Source organism: Puma concolor, chromosome B3 (assembly GCF_028749965.1).
Source record: "Puma concolor isolate L17-30 chromosome B3, mPumCon1.1.hap2, whole genome shotgun sequence".
In the NCBI taxonomy this organism is placed as follows: Eukaryota; Metazoa; Chordata; class Mammalia; order Carnivora; family Felidae; genus Puma; species Puma concolor.
The window spans coordinates 109,309,448-109,326,700 of record NC_141672.1 but is presented as its reverse complement, the minus strand read 5'-3'; the positions used below and the strand labels follow the sequence as shown (position 1 = coordinate 109,326,700).

Here is a 17,253-nt window from a genome sequence, read left to right as displayed (position 1 = left end):
CACAGACCACGTGTGGGGAGCTGGGCAGGGGTGCGGTGCCTGGTGCCAGGAAGTGGGGCGCAGGGGTTCCGTGTGTTTCCCTGCTGCGACAGAGCTGCCTGTGGGGGCTGAGGTCACTCAGCACAGCACTGCCTTTCCCTCAGACCCCACCACGGTGTACGAGGTGAAGCTGCTGGCCTACAACCAGCATGGGGAGGGCAATGCCACAGTCCGCTTCGTATCTTTGAGAGGAGCATCTGAGAGGACAGGTAGGCCTTGGGGAGGGGTTGTGGGGCTAAAGACTGGTGCTCAGGAAGGGAGGCCAGGTGTTGAGTGAGGAGGGGGACAGGGATACAGGGAAGGTAGGAGAGTGTAACAGTGCATGTGGCCCTTGAGAACATAGGCTTGGATTGGAGTTTGAAGTTCAATGGAGTGATATTCTAACTGTGTGACCTTAGGCAAGTTACTTAACCTCTCTGAGCCCCAGTTTTGTTCTCTATAAAACAGAGATAATAATACCTATTTTATAAAGCTGTGGTGAGGATGAAATGGTCCTTGTAAAGTGTTATTCCCAGTATCTGGCACAAAGTTAGTACTCAGTAACTAGTAAAGAGAACCGAAAAAGTAGGCTGGGGTCCTATAGGCAAAGACTATGTAGACACGGAGGTAGCTATGGCTGAGGGAGGAGGAGCCCCAGAGGCTACGTGTCGCAGGTACTTCAGGCCAAGAGAGCCACAACTCCCAACCATCACCTGCCCCTAGCCCTGAGCCCACCATGTGACTGCCGGAAGGAGGAACCCACCAACCAAACGTCCACTACAGGCATCGTCATTGGCATCCACATCGGGGTCACCTGCATCATCTTCTGTGTCCTCTTCCTCCTGTTCGGTCAAAGGGGCAGGTGGGTCCTGGGCAGGAGGGGCAGGGAGAAGGTACTGCTATACTGGAAAGCAGAGTTGGGGGCTCACTGTGTCCATCCTTCTGTTTTTGCCCCATCCTCCCCCCCACAGCCCTCCCCCTAACTCTTGGCTCACCCCCTTAGGGTCCTCTTGTGTAAGGATGTAGAAAACCAGCTCTCCCCTCCTCAGGGCCCCCGGAGCCCAAGGGATCCTAGCATCCTGGCACTGAATGGGGCAGGACGGGGAGAGCGGGGCCGAGACAAGAAGCGCGTGGACATGAAAGAACTGGAACAGCTGTTCCCCCCAGCTGGGGCAGCGGGGCAGCCGGACCCCAGACCCGTGGTGAGTGCCCCCACCTCGAGCAAGCCTCTGCTTCAGGCTCTGACAGCTTCCCAATCCTGCCCTCCCTTCACCTCGGTCATCAGCCTTCACCAAGCTCCAGGCACAAAACCCATGGCTGGTGCTTCTGTCTGAGCATCTGAATCAGGCAGAGTGGTCTAGAGACCCTAAGTCCCAAGTGGGATTGGGTCCAGAGCCTGACCCACTGGCTGGGGACTCATGGGCTCTGGCCCTCATGCTGACGCCAGTGTGACTGGCCCTTTCCTCAGCAGGATCCTGGGGACCCTGCCCTGTGTGAGGAGACCCAGTTCTCCATGCTGCCACTTGAGGGATTCAGCCTTCTGGAGGAAATGACATCAGAAGCCAAGGCCCCCTTCGCAGGCCCCGCAGCTGCCCTGCCACCCCAGGACGGAGGCCCCGGGTTCCTCAGTGAAGGACAGGCTACTCGGGCCTCCACAGCACCAGCTGCCCAGCCAGCTCACTCAGGCCAGTAGCCAGTGTCTGGCAGGCTTCGGAGGGGGCAACCCCCCATTCTCAGGTCAAAGGCAAGACTTCTTCTGTCATGTGGGACTTGGATGGGGGCTTCCCAGCATTTCTGTCCTGACTGCCCCTCAGGTTGTCAAGACCTAAAGTAGCCTCAGCAGGGACCTCCCTCCCTAGAACCTGGAGGGGTTCCTTCAGGAGCCCCTCCCTTGGACTAATGTCCCCCCTCACCTCTGCCTGGTACCCACATGACTTGGAACTGAACTAATGTTTTCCTTTAAAAAAAAAAAAAAGAGAAAAGAGAGGGGAAGGTGAATTAGACTCCAAAAATACGCCCCTGCTGTGGCTGGGCCCCTGACACTGTCACCCTCCACTGACCTTGTTTTCTCAGGATGGATTTTTGCTGTTTGGCTCTCAGCACCTACCTCAGCCGGAATGAATGTTCTTGGGGGAGTTGGGCCGTGGCCTCAGCCCCCATCCCCAAACAGAGCCCCAAATGCACTCCTACCTCAAGCCCCTGTAGGGGCACCCCCCTCTCCCTTCCCATATTGTTGTCAAGAGTTTAAAAAAAAAAAAAAAAGAAAAAAAAAAAAGCACTTCCCCATTTCCAGGTGTGAAAGAAAACATCTACCTCAAGGCTCGCTGGCTCTCTGGGCCTGGTTGTTATCACTGGACCCTCCTCCTGCCTGCAGCCCTTCTATTGCTCCCCCAGAGAGGAGGCCAGAGGCTAAGTCACCAAGGGCAGGCCTCTCAGGAACTACAGAAATAAAAATGGAATTGGTCAAAGAAAATGTGGAAAAAAAAAAAAAAAGCCAAAAATGAGAGGAAAATTTGTTCCTTAAAGTATAAATTGCTCCAAACCAGCCACCTCCCAGCATGCTGCCGTTGCTCCTCCTTGTCCGTCTGTCCACTCCCGTTCCTACCCCCTCAAGCCAACTGATCCTCGACTTGGATCCCCACAACCCTCTCTTGGCCTGAGTGGGGTGGGGGGGGGGGGTATCACCCTGCGGCCTGCCTCCTATTCTGCCCAGAGACACGGAGCCCCTGGAGCGGACTGGGCGTGTGACAGGTGTGTGTGCGTGTCGGACAGGGAGATTTCCCTGGCACAGATGCCCAGCGCTCTATCCCATGGGACATGGCCTGTTTGACCCAACCCCCGGACAGTGGAACGACCACTGTCAGCAGATGTGGCTGGAAGATATTTTTATACAAGGTGTGTTTAAAGATTTATGTTCTTGTGACTTCTTGTTTTTCCTTTCTGTTGTGTTGTTTTTCAATATACTTAAAGTAGGAGAAAAAAAAAAACAAGGAAACAAATACCTATTTTTGGTTAATTCATTTTTTTAAATAGAAGTAAAACTTTTTTTTAAAGGAAAAAAAAAGATAAGTGTATTCCTTAAGTATGAGATTAGACCATAAAGTCCCTGACCCCCAACCCTAAAGTTTAGTTAACTAGCTGAAGAAGGTAGAATTTGTGGTGTTTTCCTAGGAGACTGGAGTCATGTCCACGTGGACTCGGGAAAGGGCAGCCTGCCCCTTCTCCTGAATGCTGGGCCTGTGCCGACGGCCCCTCAAAACTCCCACTCTGTCCCTGCATTGGCCTCTCTGCACCCCCCTTCATCCTGGAACCCCCTCTCCCATGGGAAGAGCGGTCTGGGGTAGGAGTGGGATGGGAAGCCCGCTGGCCTGACTTGACCTGACTTTTGTCACACTCTACTCATTCTGACTGAATAAAAGTCCTGTTGCCAAAGTGAACCTCGAGTGTGGTGGTGGCCGTGTCAGGTGCTGGGGAGGGTGGGAGTACAGGGATTAGGGCAGCCAGCGGTGGCCAGGCCGACTCTCCCAAGTCAAAGCCCAGGATAACAACAGCCCCCTGTGTACCACTTACAGGCACCATGCACGCTGGGCTCTCTCCACACGTAGGAAGCTTCCCTGGGTCCTCAGGACCTTCCCGAGCGGTAGTCTAGTTATTGTCCCCTCATTTTACAGATGATGAAATGGAGAAAGGATAAGACAGATGAAGGAAATGTCTAAAATCTCACATAGCCAGTTACGGCAGGATCAGAGTTTGTATCCAGACCAGGCCACGTGATTCCATAGTCTGTATTCTGACCACTGCTCTGTACCTCCTCAGTTGGCAGTGAGGAGTCTGAGACTAGCCCCTTGGCCCTAGTGACAGCTCACCAGTACTGAACCAGGTACTTTTCATGCACTGTCTACCAGAAAGGACCATTTTTGTCTCCACTCCAAGGTTGAAGAATGGCATCTGGCTGATTCTTTCCAGGTCACACAACCAGAACTCGTGGCCAGCCCTCTCCATTACTCCCTGTCCGCTCCTCAGTCCAGGCTCCTGAAGCCAGGTGTCCAGAGCTGCCAAAGCTTGGGGTAGGCCAAGAGAGATTTGGCTTAAAGGTAGTTGTACGGACAAAAATCTGGAGGTCTCAGAGGACCTTAAGCTTAGTAGAAGGCAACAGTGCAACTGCTTAGAATGTCCGTGTTGCCTCTACTGCAGAAATGGAGGATCAAGGCTCAACTTGGGAAGCTCCGCAGGTCTAGAGGGCTGGGATCTGTACCCAGAGGCACCTTTTGGGAGGAGCAAACCAGCATAGCGGTTTGCAAGCTGGGCTTCTCCAGCTGTGGCTAGAGGTTGGGGGGCGAACCTCGCTGCGGGGGGATTCCACTCTCCCTGCCCACACTCAGCCAGAGCAGCTCCACTTTTATCTGTCTTACATGTTGTACTTTTCATGAGATTTCATTTTAAAGGCCCTGGTCTGGCACTTCTGCCCACGGTCAGACCAGAAATGGTGTTGTGGATGCTGAACCAAGAAAGAGAAGCCTGAGGCCACCATAGCACCTGTTCTGAGTCTCCAGGGGAAGTGGTTGATTTGCCCTGATTTTCTCAGAGAAAAGATCTAAGCCCAAATAGAGACGCAATACCTCACCTTTCTTTACACGGGACTTTGCAACACAGGAATTCTTCAACACAACCAGCCATCCAAGGGCTGCCTGAGAAGATGGTGGGTTTGTCATCTGTTCAAGCAGATCCTGCAGGGGGTGAGAATAGACCAGGTGAACCTCCAGTGTCCCTTTCCCCTCCAAGAGTCCAAGATACCAGTACCTTCCCTCGGGAGGCATCCAGAAACATTTAGAAACCACCTAATACGACCCATGTAGATGTATGCAAATTACATACAAATCACATGCAAATATAGGCAGGGCCTGTATAACAAGGCCAAACCAGGCTAAGGTAAAGGGAAGCAGAGTTCCAATTAGGAAGATTCACAGAACTAGGCGTCAAAGCCGGAGGGGCCTGGCTGGAATCTGAGTCCTGATCTCAAATAGTCCCACAGCCTCAGGCTGAAAACACCCGTCCCCATCCTCCCCCCACCACACACTATCTTTGGGCACAAAACAGTAGCAGCTAGGACTTACAACCTGCTCCAATTGTCCAATGCTCTATAACAAGCCACCACACAACTTAGTGGCTTAATCTAGCATTTATTTTATTCATACCTTTGCAGTTTGGGCAGGGCTCAGCAGGGACAGTTGTGGGGACATCAGCAGTGGCAGCTTGAAGCCTGGGGCTGGAATTATCTGAAGGCCCGCTGGCTCTCATGTCTGGTGGCTGATGCTGGCTGTCGGCCCCAACACCCGCATGTGGCCTCTCCATGTGGCCTGGGCTTCCTCACAGCATGGTGGCTGGGATCCAAGGACAAGCAACTAGAGAGAGCCAGGCAGAAATTACATCATCATTTCAAATCTAACCCTGGATGTCACGTGGTGTCACTTCTGCCATGTTCTATTCATTAGAATCAAGTCACTAAGCCCGGCCATGTTCCAGGGGAGGGGACTTAGGGAGTAGAGTCAAAGTTATGGACATGTTTTAAAACTGTCTCAGGACCACATTGGGGGACAGATGGAGAACAAGTGAGCTGGGGGGCTGGGTGAGCAGGAAAGCTCCCCCTCAGAGGACATGGCATGAAGGGGCTGCTGCTGGGGCTGCTCCTGATGCCTACACAAGCCCTGTATATGGGCCACATCCCAATTATTAGTAAAGATGGACACTGGTGTCCAGTCCTGAGGCCAATGCCGGGGTGGGGGGGGAGCGGGGAACCAGGCCCATGTGAATGCCTGGAAAGGCGCTTCTCCACTGCCTGTTCCCTCTCCTCGTGCAGTAAGGGGGGAAGCTGGTGCAAGCCCAACAGCTCCATTCCAGCCTGGGATGCTAGACCCCAGAATGACAGAGCCAGAAGGGACCAGTGACTCTCTCATGAAACAGCTTGTGTCACCCTGTGCCATGTGCCTATTGCCACAGTGCAGGGTCTGGTCCTGGCCATCACTCTAAAATGCTCACTGCCTGGGGCTCCTTCTCCCCTGAATGCCAATGTCCTGTGCTTCTCAACTTCCTGCATTTATTTCCTTGCCTCACAGTCTGACTCCCCACTATAGGAATTTGTGTTCCCAGGGCCCACTTAGTACCTATTGAATGAAGGCATGCAGGAATGGGACATCTAACTGGAATGCTGGGGACACTGTCATGAAGTTACAAAGAAAAAACACTTTGGGCCAATTCCTGGCTAGCATGGTATCATCTTGGGTTAAACAACAGGGGAATTTTGCACCTGGAAACTTGGGGTCATTCCTCCCGTGACTAAGCCTCCAATTATTGGGAATGAGGTGAGAGGAGGAAGAACTGGAGTCCCGGGAGGAGTGATTTCTCTTCCATGCCCTGCTCAGGTATCCTTTTTTAACTGGAGTTTAACTGGTGGCTCAGTGGCCACATACCCTCAGATTTTAGCTACCTGGGAGCTAGCCCAGAGCTCACACTCTGTTGTTGAGAATGATGAGCTCTGTCTCCTAGTGAGAAGCATGGTATGTTCTGGAGCCGAGGTGGTGCTCTGGCCCAGCTGGAGTCTGGCTGATGTGGTCTGAACCCTGTGTTCAGCCATTTCCTAATCATGCGACCACAAGCAGATGACTCAACTTCTTTAGGCCTCAGTTTTCTCATCTGTAAAATAGGGATAATATGCTCCTACCTCAAAGGGTTGTTAACTCAGTTGACTTCTTTACAGAAACTGATAAGCTAAGCCTAAATTCATATGGACCTTGACTAGCAAAACAATCTTGAGAACAAAGAACAAAGTTGGAAGACTCACACTTGCTGATTTCAAAACTTACTACAAAGCTACAGTAATGAAGACAGTGGGGTACTGACATAAGGACAGACATACAGATCAATGGGATAGAATTGTGAGCCCAGAAATAAACACTCACATATATGGTCAATTGATTTTTGACAAGGATATCAATACAGTTCTTAGGGGAATAAGAGACTTTTCAACAAATGGACAAGTCGATATTCACATGCAGTGGAATGAATTTGGACCCCTTCTTCACACCATGTGAAAAGAAATTAAAATGGAACAAACACCTAAATGTAAAAGCTAAAACAGAAGAAAACATACATGTACATATTTGTAACCTTGGATTAGGTGATAGCTTCCTTGACATCATGCCAAAGGTACAACAGATAAAGTGAGCACCATCAAAATCAAAAACGTTTGTGTTTCAAATGAAACTATCAAGAAAATGATAAGACAAGCACAGAATGGGAGCAAATATTTGCACGTCATATTTCTGATAAAGGATTTGTATCTGGAATATATAAAGAACTCATGATTCCATAATAATAGCTCAATAATAAAAAGACAAGTAGCCCAATTTAAAAATGGGCAAAGGTGGGGCACCTGGCTAGCTCAGTCAGAAGTGCACACGACTCTCGATCTCAGGGTCATGAGTTCAAGCCACACATGGGTGTAAAGATTATTTAAAATCTTAAAAAAAGATAGATAAAAATGGGCAAAGCATCTGAATATACATTTCTGCAAAGAAGATACACAAATGGCCAATAAGCACATTGATGAAATAAATAAACAGTAAAACCACAATGGCATACCACTTTGTTGCTAATAGCATAGCTGGAATAAAAAAGTCATGTAATATCAAGTGTTGTCGAAGATGTGGAGAAATCAGAACCCTCATACACTGCTGGTGGGAATGTGAAACTGTGCAGCTATTGTGAAAAGCAGTCTGCCAATTCCTCAAAAGGCTGAACACAGAGTTACTAGATGACCAGCAGTTCCATTCCTAAGTATATATTCAAGAAAAATGAAAAAACAAAAGTTTACACAAAAACTTGTACATCGATGTTCATAACTACAAGAACTCTGATGGGGCTCCTGGGTGGCTCAGTCAGTTGAGCATCCAACTCTTGGTTTCAGCTCAGGTCATGATCCCAGGGTCGTGGGATTGAGCCCCGTGTTGGACTCAATGCTGAGCATGGAGTCTGCTTAAGATTCTCTCTCTTTCCTGCTGCCCCTCTCCCCCGCTTGCTCTCTCTCTCTCTCAAAAAAAAATCTGTGATAGATAAAAACTGGAAATAACTTAAATGTCCACCAGCTGATGAATGGATACACAAAATGTGGTATATCCATACAATAGGATAGTATTTAGCAGTAAAAAGGATGAACCTTGAAAACATTAAGCTAAGTGAAAGAAGCTAGTCACAAAGGACCATGTATTGTGTATAATTCTGTTTGTACAAAATGTCCAGAGTAGGCAAATCTATAGGGACAGAGAACATATAAGTGGTTGCCTAGGGCTGGGGGTTAGGGGAAAATGGGGAGTGACTGCTAATTGGCACAGGGTTTCTTTTTGGGGTGATGAAAATGTTTTAGAATTTTCTGTGGTAATGGTTGCACACCATATATTAAGCACTACCAAGTTGCCTACTGTAATGGGTAAGTTGTATGGTATATGAATTACATTTTGATAAGGCTGTCATTTATTTTTTTTAACGTTTACTTATTTTTGAGAGAGAGAGAGAGAGAGAGAGTGAGTGGAGGAGGTACAGAAAGAGAGGGGGACAGGATCAGATGCAGGCTCTGTGCTGACAGCAGAGAGCCACATGTGGGACTTGAACTCAGCCACCCAGGTGCCCAATAAAGCTGTCATTTAAAACATTTAAAAGCAGCTGAAAGGACTCAATGAGTTTGTAATAAGGGAAGTGTGCAGTTTGTGTTCAAATAATCCCATTGTTACATGCAGAGAAACAGGTGGGCAAGGCAAGGTGACCCAAGTGGAAGGTGAAGAGTGGGATAAAGAATAAAGTAAGCAAGTGGCCAACTCTTAGATTTGGGCTCAGATCATGATCTCACAGTTCATGAGAGGTAGCCACTTGATGGGCTCGTGCTGACAGCATGAAGCCTGCTCTGGATTTTCTTTCTCTCTCTCTCTCTCTCTCTCTCTCTCTCTCTCTCCCCCTCCCCTGCTTGCGCTATCTCTCCCTCTCTTTCTCTCTCAGAATAGATAAACTTTTTAAAAAGAAGAAGAAGGAAGGAAGCTTGAAGGGACCTCTGCACCTGTCCTGGCCTGCATGTGGTGGAGGGAGTCTCTGGACACAACATCCCAGCCTGGAAGATCCGCTCTCCCAGGGGAAGGGCTGTGACTGGAGGGGTTTGCTGCCACCCTGTGGAATTAGCAAGGATTACAGTTATGGGGACTTGGATCTGATAGAAGCTAGCTGCTACGATGTGCTCAGCCCATACAAGAGAGAAACAGACCAGGCCTTCAGTGAACTTACTGTACAGGCTTGAAGAAAAATAATTGCAATCTATCCAAATACTTGGATGATAGCAGCAACAAGCTGTGGAAACAGAAGAAAATGCAATTCAGGGGTCCCTGGCTGACTCAGTAGAAAGAGCATGTGACTCTTGATCTTGCAGCCCTGAGTTTGAGCCCCATGCTGGGTGCAGAGATTACTTAAAAAGAAAACACAATTCACAGAAGTCTAGGATTAAGGAAGGCTTCAAAGAGGAATGGTGAGGGAGGCAAAGGCTCTGAGGCTGAAGGCACAGCAGGAGCAAAGGCATAGAAGTGTAAAAGGACATGGTGTGCCGCTTGAGCAGCCAGGAAGCTATCATCCGCTGCATGCAGCCTCTGTGGAGTCCTGAGTGCCCCCACGATAAAGATGATACCTCCGTTATTATTTCTTGTGGCATTTTGTAGAATACCTCCACATCACCTCATCTGAGTCTTCTCAAAGCCTCGTGGGGGGCAGGGCTGAACTTAATGTCATCTTTTCGTTTAACAGAAGTGGAAACTGAGGCCTGGAGAAGTGAGGTCGTAGAGCTGGGGCTGGAACATGGGCCTCCCTGTCTGCTGACTTGTTATCTGTGTACTGAGGAGAAAGGGGCAAATCACCCCTTTCGTGATTTGGGGGACAGGGAGGAGAGGGAATGGTCTAAACTGGCTGAGATGATGATTTTCTTTTTGAATATTAAGGAGAGACACAGGAATGTCAGACCCAAGAGTAGGATGGTTGACAAAGTTGGGCATGTCCTAAAATGCAGGTTAGATCAGGAACCTGCCATAGCTTCCCATTGTTCCCAGAGCAGTACAACAGCTTTGACCTAGCATTCAAGGCCCCCTCACAAGAGGCAGTGTAATCCAGTGGCTAAGAGCACAGGCTTGGGTTTGTAATCCCCACTCAAGCGCTGTCCAGCTGTGACCCAGTGAATATCCCTTAACGTCTGGTACCATTTCCTCCCCTATAAACTGTGGATAAGGATAGCACCCACCTCACAGGTTGTGAGCAGTAAACAAGTAAGTTATATAAGGCACTCAGGACCTTGCTTGCTATTTATTATTATTATTATTATTATTATTATTATTATTCAGAGCAGAGCCTAATTCTTGGCTCCTATCATTGAGTCCAATCCTTCAAGTTGGACTCCTGGCTTCTCTAGTACACGCCATGCACAATGGTGCCTCCAAGCCTTTCCGCAAGAAGTTTCCGCACCCTGGAATGAGCCCACTCCACTGGTCCCTTTTTTCGAGATCCTTTCAAACACTGCCTCCTCCTGATGTCTTCCCTGATCCTCTCCAGTTAGAACCACTTCTGCTTTTGCCCTTCCTTTGCACCTTGCCTAACCCTCTCATTCAGAGCTACTTCCTTCTGCAACAAATGTGCACAAAATGTCTGTCATCCTTGCCTGGAGAACTTAGGAAGTGAGTTTCCTAAGGACAAGCATGGTGTCTTACATCTCTTTATGACTCAGGGAGAGCTGACATGGAGTAGCACTAACTCAATAAATGCTTGTGGAAAGAAAGCTAGAAAGCAGGAAAGCAAAGACAAAAGGAAGGGGGGAGTGAGGGAGAGAGGAAAGAAGGAAGTGGGGGGAGAAAGAGGAGAGAGAGAGGAAAGGTGACCTGGAAATGAAGCCAAGAGAGACTTTAAGAGAAACCAGCCCTGGCCGTGTTTACCAAAGACTTTGGGGAAGAGACAGGAGACTTTGGGTGATTTGCAGCTCAGGTTCCTGGGCTCTTATTTTCATTCCTTAAGCCACAGCATTGAAAAGACTTTGAAAACCTCACAGTGGCTCTGGGCTTGCTATTTAGCCCCTCTGAAGCTCCATTTCCTCATCTGTGACACAGATAATAATGGCACTTAATCTAATTGGGCTGTTGGGAAGATCAAATGAGAAAATAACTAGAAAAATCCTGGGCACCTGGGCCATAGTAAGTACTCAATGAACGTTATATATTAGGATGGTGATGGTTTGGTAGTTCTAAGAATTCCAGACATGTCCAAATAAAAGACTGCTCACTGCTGGGGAGGGTAGGTGCTTTCTAAGCTTGGAGAGATGCCTTTTGTCCTAGAGCCCTGCCCAGTGGTCACACAAAGGTCATTCAGTGTTTTCTCCGGGGCCTTCCCACCCGTCCCTGCAACAAGATACACAATAAAGCCTCCTGATTGCTTGATTAAAGGAAGTGGATACACAATTAATTTCAATTTTAGGCCTAACCCTCCCAGCCTTTCAAAAAGAATTGCACACCCTATTCCAATTTACACACTGAAACAATATGAAATTTTCCAGCGGGTTCTGAAGCCTTTGAAGTGACCAGACCAGACTATTGATTTATTTCCAACTAACCTTTCTCTTTGAACCCAAAAGGGTCAAGGTTAATTATACAATAAAACACCCTGTGCCCAGCTGCCCCCTTTGAGGGCTCAGGGAGCCCCCAGACCTTACCAAGCCAGCAAGCGGCGGATCGTATTTCTGATTCCTTCTCTGCATTCATTTCCTTCATCAGGACCCATTAAGGAGAAGAAAAAAACCTCAACCCCCTCATTTCCTCCCTGAGAGATAAATTTTAATTTGCTGGAAACCAACAAAGGGGATCTAAACCATGTTTCTAGGCTGCGCCCTCAGGTTGAAAACTCTAGTTGGGAGCACAGCACCTATTCTGGGGCTGGCTGGGAAAAGGGGCGGGGGGGGGGAGTGGTAGAGGGACGCAAAGGGGTACTCACGCACCCCCATCTGCCTCTCCCCCACAGGGGGAAGGGAGCCCCTGGAGGGATCGACTCTGTGGATGCTACCAGCGTGACCAGGTGGCTGACATGGGTTAACCCACTGGCTGAGGCTTCTCCTGTGTGCACTAGGTCGGCCCTCAACAGCCTCACCAGGTGGGCGCCATCTAATCCCTGCTTCCCAACACTGAAACAGGCTCTGATTGGTAACACACCTGGTTCCAGTTATCATAGGCAGGCAGTGGCAGGGCCAGGATTGGAACCCAAACTTTTGTTCTCCTTGTAAAATAATGGGTTCTCTTCCCCTGCGTCTTCCCACCCCAGGGAAACAACATAATGTAAAAGTTCTTTTTATTTCCATCATTAAAAGAAAAAGAAAGAAGATTCAAAGTTGTTATCTAATGTATAGTCCATTATCCAGTGTCCTCAATTATCCCAACAATGTCCACCTTAGCTGTGTTTCCCAGATCCAGGATCCAACCAAGGCTCACACACTCTCTTGGCTGTCATGTCCCTTTACTCTGCGTTGTCCCAGAACAGACCCATCCTTCTCTGCTCTTCCTGACACTGATATTTCTGAAGGGACAAGGTCAGTTGCCCTGCAGAGTGACCCATGGTGTGGATTTGTCTCATGTTTCCTCCTGACTAGAGAGTCAGATAATATTTTTGCCACAAGCAATTCACATGTGATGCTATATTCATTTTAGCATCTGGAGTCCCATGATGCCAACAGTTTGTGATGAGGGACCTAGACTGATGTTTGTCCTTGGCCTTCTAGCGGCTTCTCAGGGTGGGGGTGCCTTTAGCATTGGCCACAAAGGAACATGCTTCCTAGGACTCTTCCGACCCACAGACTACAACGTAGAACCTTGGGAGGAAGTTCACCAAACAGCTCAAGACACATTTTCCCAGTTCTTCTCGTTGGAACATTCCCGTGTTGGTGTCAAGGCTCAACACCCATGTCTCCACCCCCATGAAGCCTTCATAAGTCTCAGAATAAACGCTCCCTCCTCTGCTCCACAACCCTCTGTTTCTGCCTCATTGTGTGATTTATATTAAGGCAGTAAAGGTCACTGGGGAGCTCTTACCGCCGCCTGTATGTCCAGGGCCCACCATAGAAAGTTCTCCATAAATATTTGTCAAAAAAGCTATAATCCAAATAACACCAGTCTGCCTTGGGGGCAACCTCAGTTTTACATTTGAAAGAAAAGCCCAATGTCCAATAACAAATTGAAAAGCTATTTAAGTCTGCTGAACGACCTGGAAGAGGTGCCAGCGGATGAATTAGACTGCAGGTCACATACCAGAGTCCTAAATACCCTCTTCACCCATCTTTCTCCCTATCTCATGGCTCTTCCTTCACCTCCAAACCTCTCTGCTTTCTCTTCTTGCCCAAATCCCTCCTCTTTCACAATCAACTTGGTTCATCCTCAAGTGTAAGAAAAATGTATTGATTTAGTTCAAACAAGCAATACACAGAAGCATTCTCCTTGTCTGTTTAAAGTTTATTTTGAGAGAGAGCACGTGTACATGCCAGCAGGGGAGGGGCAGAGAGAGGGAGGGAGAGAGAGAATCCTAAGCAGGCTCCACGCTGTCAGCACAGAGCCCGACGTGGGACTTGGTATCACAAACCGTGAGACCATGACCTGAGCTGAGATCAAGAGTCAGATGCTTAACCAACTGAGAGACTGAGCCTCTCCTTGTTTAAAGAAAAAAAGAAAAGTTGGGTAAGTTCCCTCTCAACCATTCCAAGCCCGGTTCCCTCCTAGGGATAATACCATTATCAGTTTTGCGTATCCTTCCGGGCCTTTTTCTGTGGAATACAGACTTTCCTATATGGATATGCTAAACAATGTTTCCAATTTCCAGTGCTTCACGAACATCCTTGCACTGTTTCCCTGCGCTCATCAGCATGTGTTTCTGTACAGCAGAAATGAGAGGATTTGCTGGGTGTGGGGCACGTGCATTGTGAATCTAATCCAGCCCACCTAATGATTCCCTCCACCCCAAGACACTGTGCATCCTTACTCTCCGCCAGCAGTCTAAGATAGGACCAGGGCTGTTTTTCTTTCCTTCTCTCCCACGGCTGCTCTGAGGACCTTGGTACAAGCGTGGTTTAACTTCTGTAAATCAACCAATATGATACACCACATTGACAAAATGAAGGATAAAAATCATAGGGTCATCTCAACAGATGCAGAACAAAAGCATTTGACAAAATTCAACATCCATCTATGATAAAAACTCTCGAGGCACCTGGGTGCTCAGCTGAGCATCCAACTTCGGCTAAGGTCATGATCTCACAGTTCATGGATTCGAGCCCCATGTCAGGCTCTGTGCTGACAGCGTGGAGCCTGCTTCAGATTCTCTGTCTCCCTCTCTCTGCCCCTCCACTGCTTGTATTCTCTCCCTCTCAAAAATAAATAAACATTAGAATAATAATAAATAAAAAAAACTCAACAATGTGGGTAGAGAGGGAATGTACCTAAACATAATAAGGGCCATATGTGACAAACTGACAGCTAACATCATACTCAATGGTGAAAAGCCGAAATCTTTTCCTATAAGATCAGGAACAAGACAAGGATGCCCACTTTTGCCTCTTTTATTCAGTATAATATTAGAAGTCCTTGGGGTGCTGGAGTGGCTCAGTTGGTTAAGTGTCTGACTTCAGCTCAGGTCATGGTCTCATGGTTCATGGGTTCAAGCCCCGTGTCAGGCTCTGTGCTGACAGCTCAGAGCCTGGAGCCTGCTTCAGATTCTGTGTCTCCTTCTCTCTGTGCCCCTCCCCGACTTGTGCTCTGTCTCTTCCTGTCTCTCAAAAATAAACATTAAAAAAAAAGGGGGGGAGGGTCCAAGCCATAGCAATTTGGCAAGAAAAAGATATAAAAGGCATCCAAATTGGAAAAGAAGAAATAAAAGTGTCACTATTTGCGAATGACATAATACTATAAATAGAAAACCCAAAAGACTCCACTATAAAACTGTTAGAACTAATAAATGAACTCAGGGGTACCTGAGTGGCTCAGTTGGTTAAGCATGTGACTTTGGCTCAGGTCATGATCTCATGGTATGTGAGTTCGAGCCCCACACTGAGCTCTGTGCTGACAGTGCAGAGCCTGCCTGGGACTTGCTCTTTCTCCCTCTCTCTCTACCTCTTCCCCAGTGACACATGCGTGCATGTGCGTGCTTGGACACACTCGCTCTCAAAATAAATAAATAAACATTAAAAGAATAAATGAATTTGGTTGCAGGATACAAAATAAAAATACAGAAATCTGAGACATTTCTATACAGTAATAATGAACTACTAGAAAGAGAAACCAGAAAAACTAAGAAAACAATCCCATTTACAATTACATCAAAAAGAATAAAATACCTAGGAGTAAATTTAAGATGCGAAAGACCTGTATTCTGAAAACTATAAGACACTGATGAAAGAAATTGAAGACACAAATAAATAGAAAAATATTCTGTGTGCATGGATCAGAAGAATTAATATTGTTAGAATGTCTATACTAGTGTAAGCAACCTACAGATTCAATGCAATTCCTAGCAAAATTCCAAGGGAATTTTTCACAAAACTAGACTAATTCTAAAATTTGTCTGGAACCACAAAAGACCCTAAATAGCAAAAGCAATCTTGAGAAAGAAGAACAAACCTGGAGGTTTGGAAATCACATTCTCCAGCTTTTCTATTTCTGGGTATTTATCCAAAGAAAATGAAAACACTAACTCAAAAAGATACCTGACCCCTGCGTTCACTGCAGCATTATTTACACCCAAAAAATGGAAACAACCTAAATGTCTATTCATATTCACATATATATATATATATGACATCTTCTTTATCTATTGATCCAAAGATGGAAGGATACACACACACACACACATATACACATACATATATTCATACATACAATGGAATATTACAGCTGAGTAATATAAAAGTAATAAAAAAGAATGCAATCTTGCCATTTGTGACAACATGGATGGACCTTGAAGTTATTATGCTAAGTGAAATAAAAGTCAGATGGAGAAAGACAAATACCATATAATTTCACTCATATGTGGAATCTAAAAACAAATAAACAAAACAAAAACAAACTCATAGATACAGAGAACAGACTGGTTGTTACCAGAGGGGAAAGGGAGTGGGGAGGGGGTGAGCAAAATGGGTGAAGGGACTCACTTGTATGCTGATAATGGTAAGTGGATTTTGAGTGGTGATTATTTTGTAGCACATACAAATGTCAGATTATAGGGGTGCCCGGGTGGCTCAGTCGATTAAGTGCCTGACTCTTGATTTCAGCTCAGGTCATGATCTCATGGTTGTGAGATCAAACCCTACATTGGGCTCCATGCTGGGAGTGGATCCTGCTTAAGATTCCCTCTCTCCCTCTCCCTCTCTCTCTCCAACCCCCTAACCAAAAAGTCAAATTATAATGTTATATACATGAAACATACAATATTATATACCAATATTACCACCATTTAAAAATAAAAGAGATCCTAGGAGCTTTTCCTATTGGTAAACACCTAGTTCAATCCCAACAAGCCCCATCCATTGATTTTAGCTGGTTTAGAAATGATTGAATCTCTAGATATTCTTGTTTCCAAGTTGGAATTATCATCTAGTTAAAAAACAAAATTCAACCGAGTACATTCTGTTTTAAGTAATCTCTATACCCAATGTGGGATCTAATTTGTGACCCTGAGATCAAGAGTCACATGCTCTTCCAACTGAGCCAGCCAGGCACCCATAACAGAGAACATTCTCAACCTCTTACTGGCTTTTTCTCTTTTTTCTTTTTTCTTTTCTTTTCCTCCTCTCTCTCACTCCCTTTCTATTTTCTTAAGTAATCTCCATGCCCAACATGAGGCTTGAACTCACCATCCCAAAATCAAGAGTTGCATGCTCTACTGACTGAGCCAGCCAGGTGTCCCTCTTACTGGCTTTCTTCAATGATTTATGAACAGAGTGGCATCTAATCTAGCAGATAGAAAGGAGCTCTCAGGAGCTATAAAAAATGAACTTTTATAGGGAGAAGAGTGTGGGAACAAAGAAGTTACACTAGCAAAAATCTGGATTGGTTGCGACAAAGTCCCTATCTTTTAGGAGATAACAGGGGTCTATCTATCAAGCAGATGACCTCACTAGTGCTGATCTGATAATTTCTG

The 17,253-nt window shown here is 46.8% G+C and overlaps 1 protein-coding gene and 1 long non-coding RNA gene across 5 annotated transcripts in view; one reads left to right on the top strand and one right to left on the bottom strand.

Annotated features, from left to right (window-relative positions):
• The window catches only part of IGDCC3 (immunoglobulin superfamily DCC subclass member 3), a 42,451-nt gene extending 38,996 nt beyond the window's left edge, over window positions 1–3,455 (top strand). For 2 of the 4 annotated variants that reach the window (XM_086710969.1, XM_086710967.1), the window contains 4 exons: window positions 144–248; window positions 742–880; window positions 1,022–1,220; window positions 1,487–3,455. In XM_086710969.1, coding sequence (XP_086567095.1) covers window positions 144–248; window positions 742–880; window positions 1,022–1,220; window positions 1,487–1,711 — 668 coding nt within the window. In that variant the 3' untranslated portion in view covers window positions 1,712–3,455. Of the gene's footprint in view, window positions 1–143; window positions 249–741; window positions 881–1,021; window positions 1,221–1,486 lie in introns of those variants that run through there. The other 2 variants (XM_086710968.1, XM_086710970.1) reach the window with 2 other exon arrangements.
• Window positions 1,983–17,253, bottom strand: part of LOC147580276 (uncharacterized) — a 35,474-nt gene continuing 20,203 nt past the window's right edge. The window contains exons 3-4 of the long non-coding RNA XR_015252719.1: window positions 5,214–5,420; window positions 1,983–4,745 (exon numbers count right to left, since the gene is read on the bottom strand). This is a non-coding gene — a long non-coding RNA (uncharacterized LOC147580276). The remainder of the gene's footprint in view (window positions 4,746–5,213; window positions 5,421–17,253) is intronic.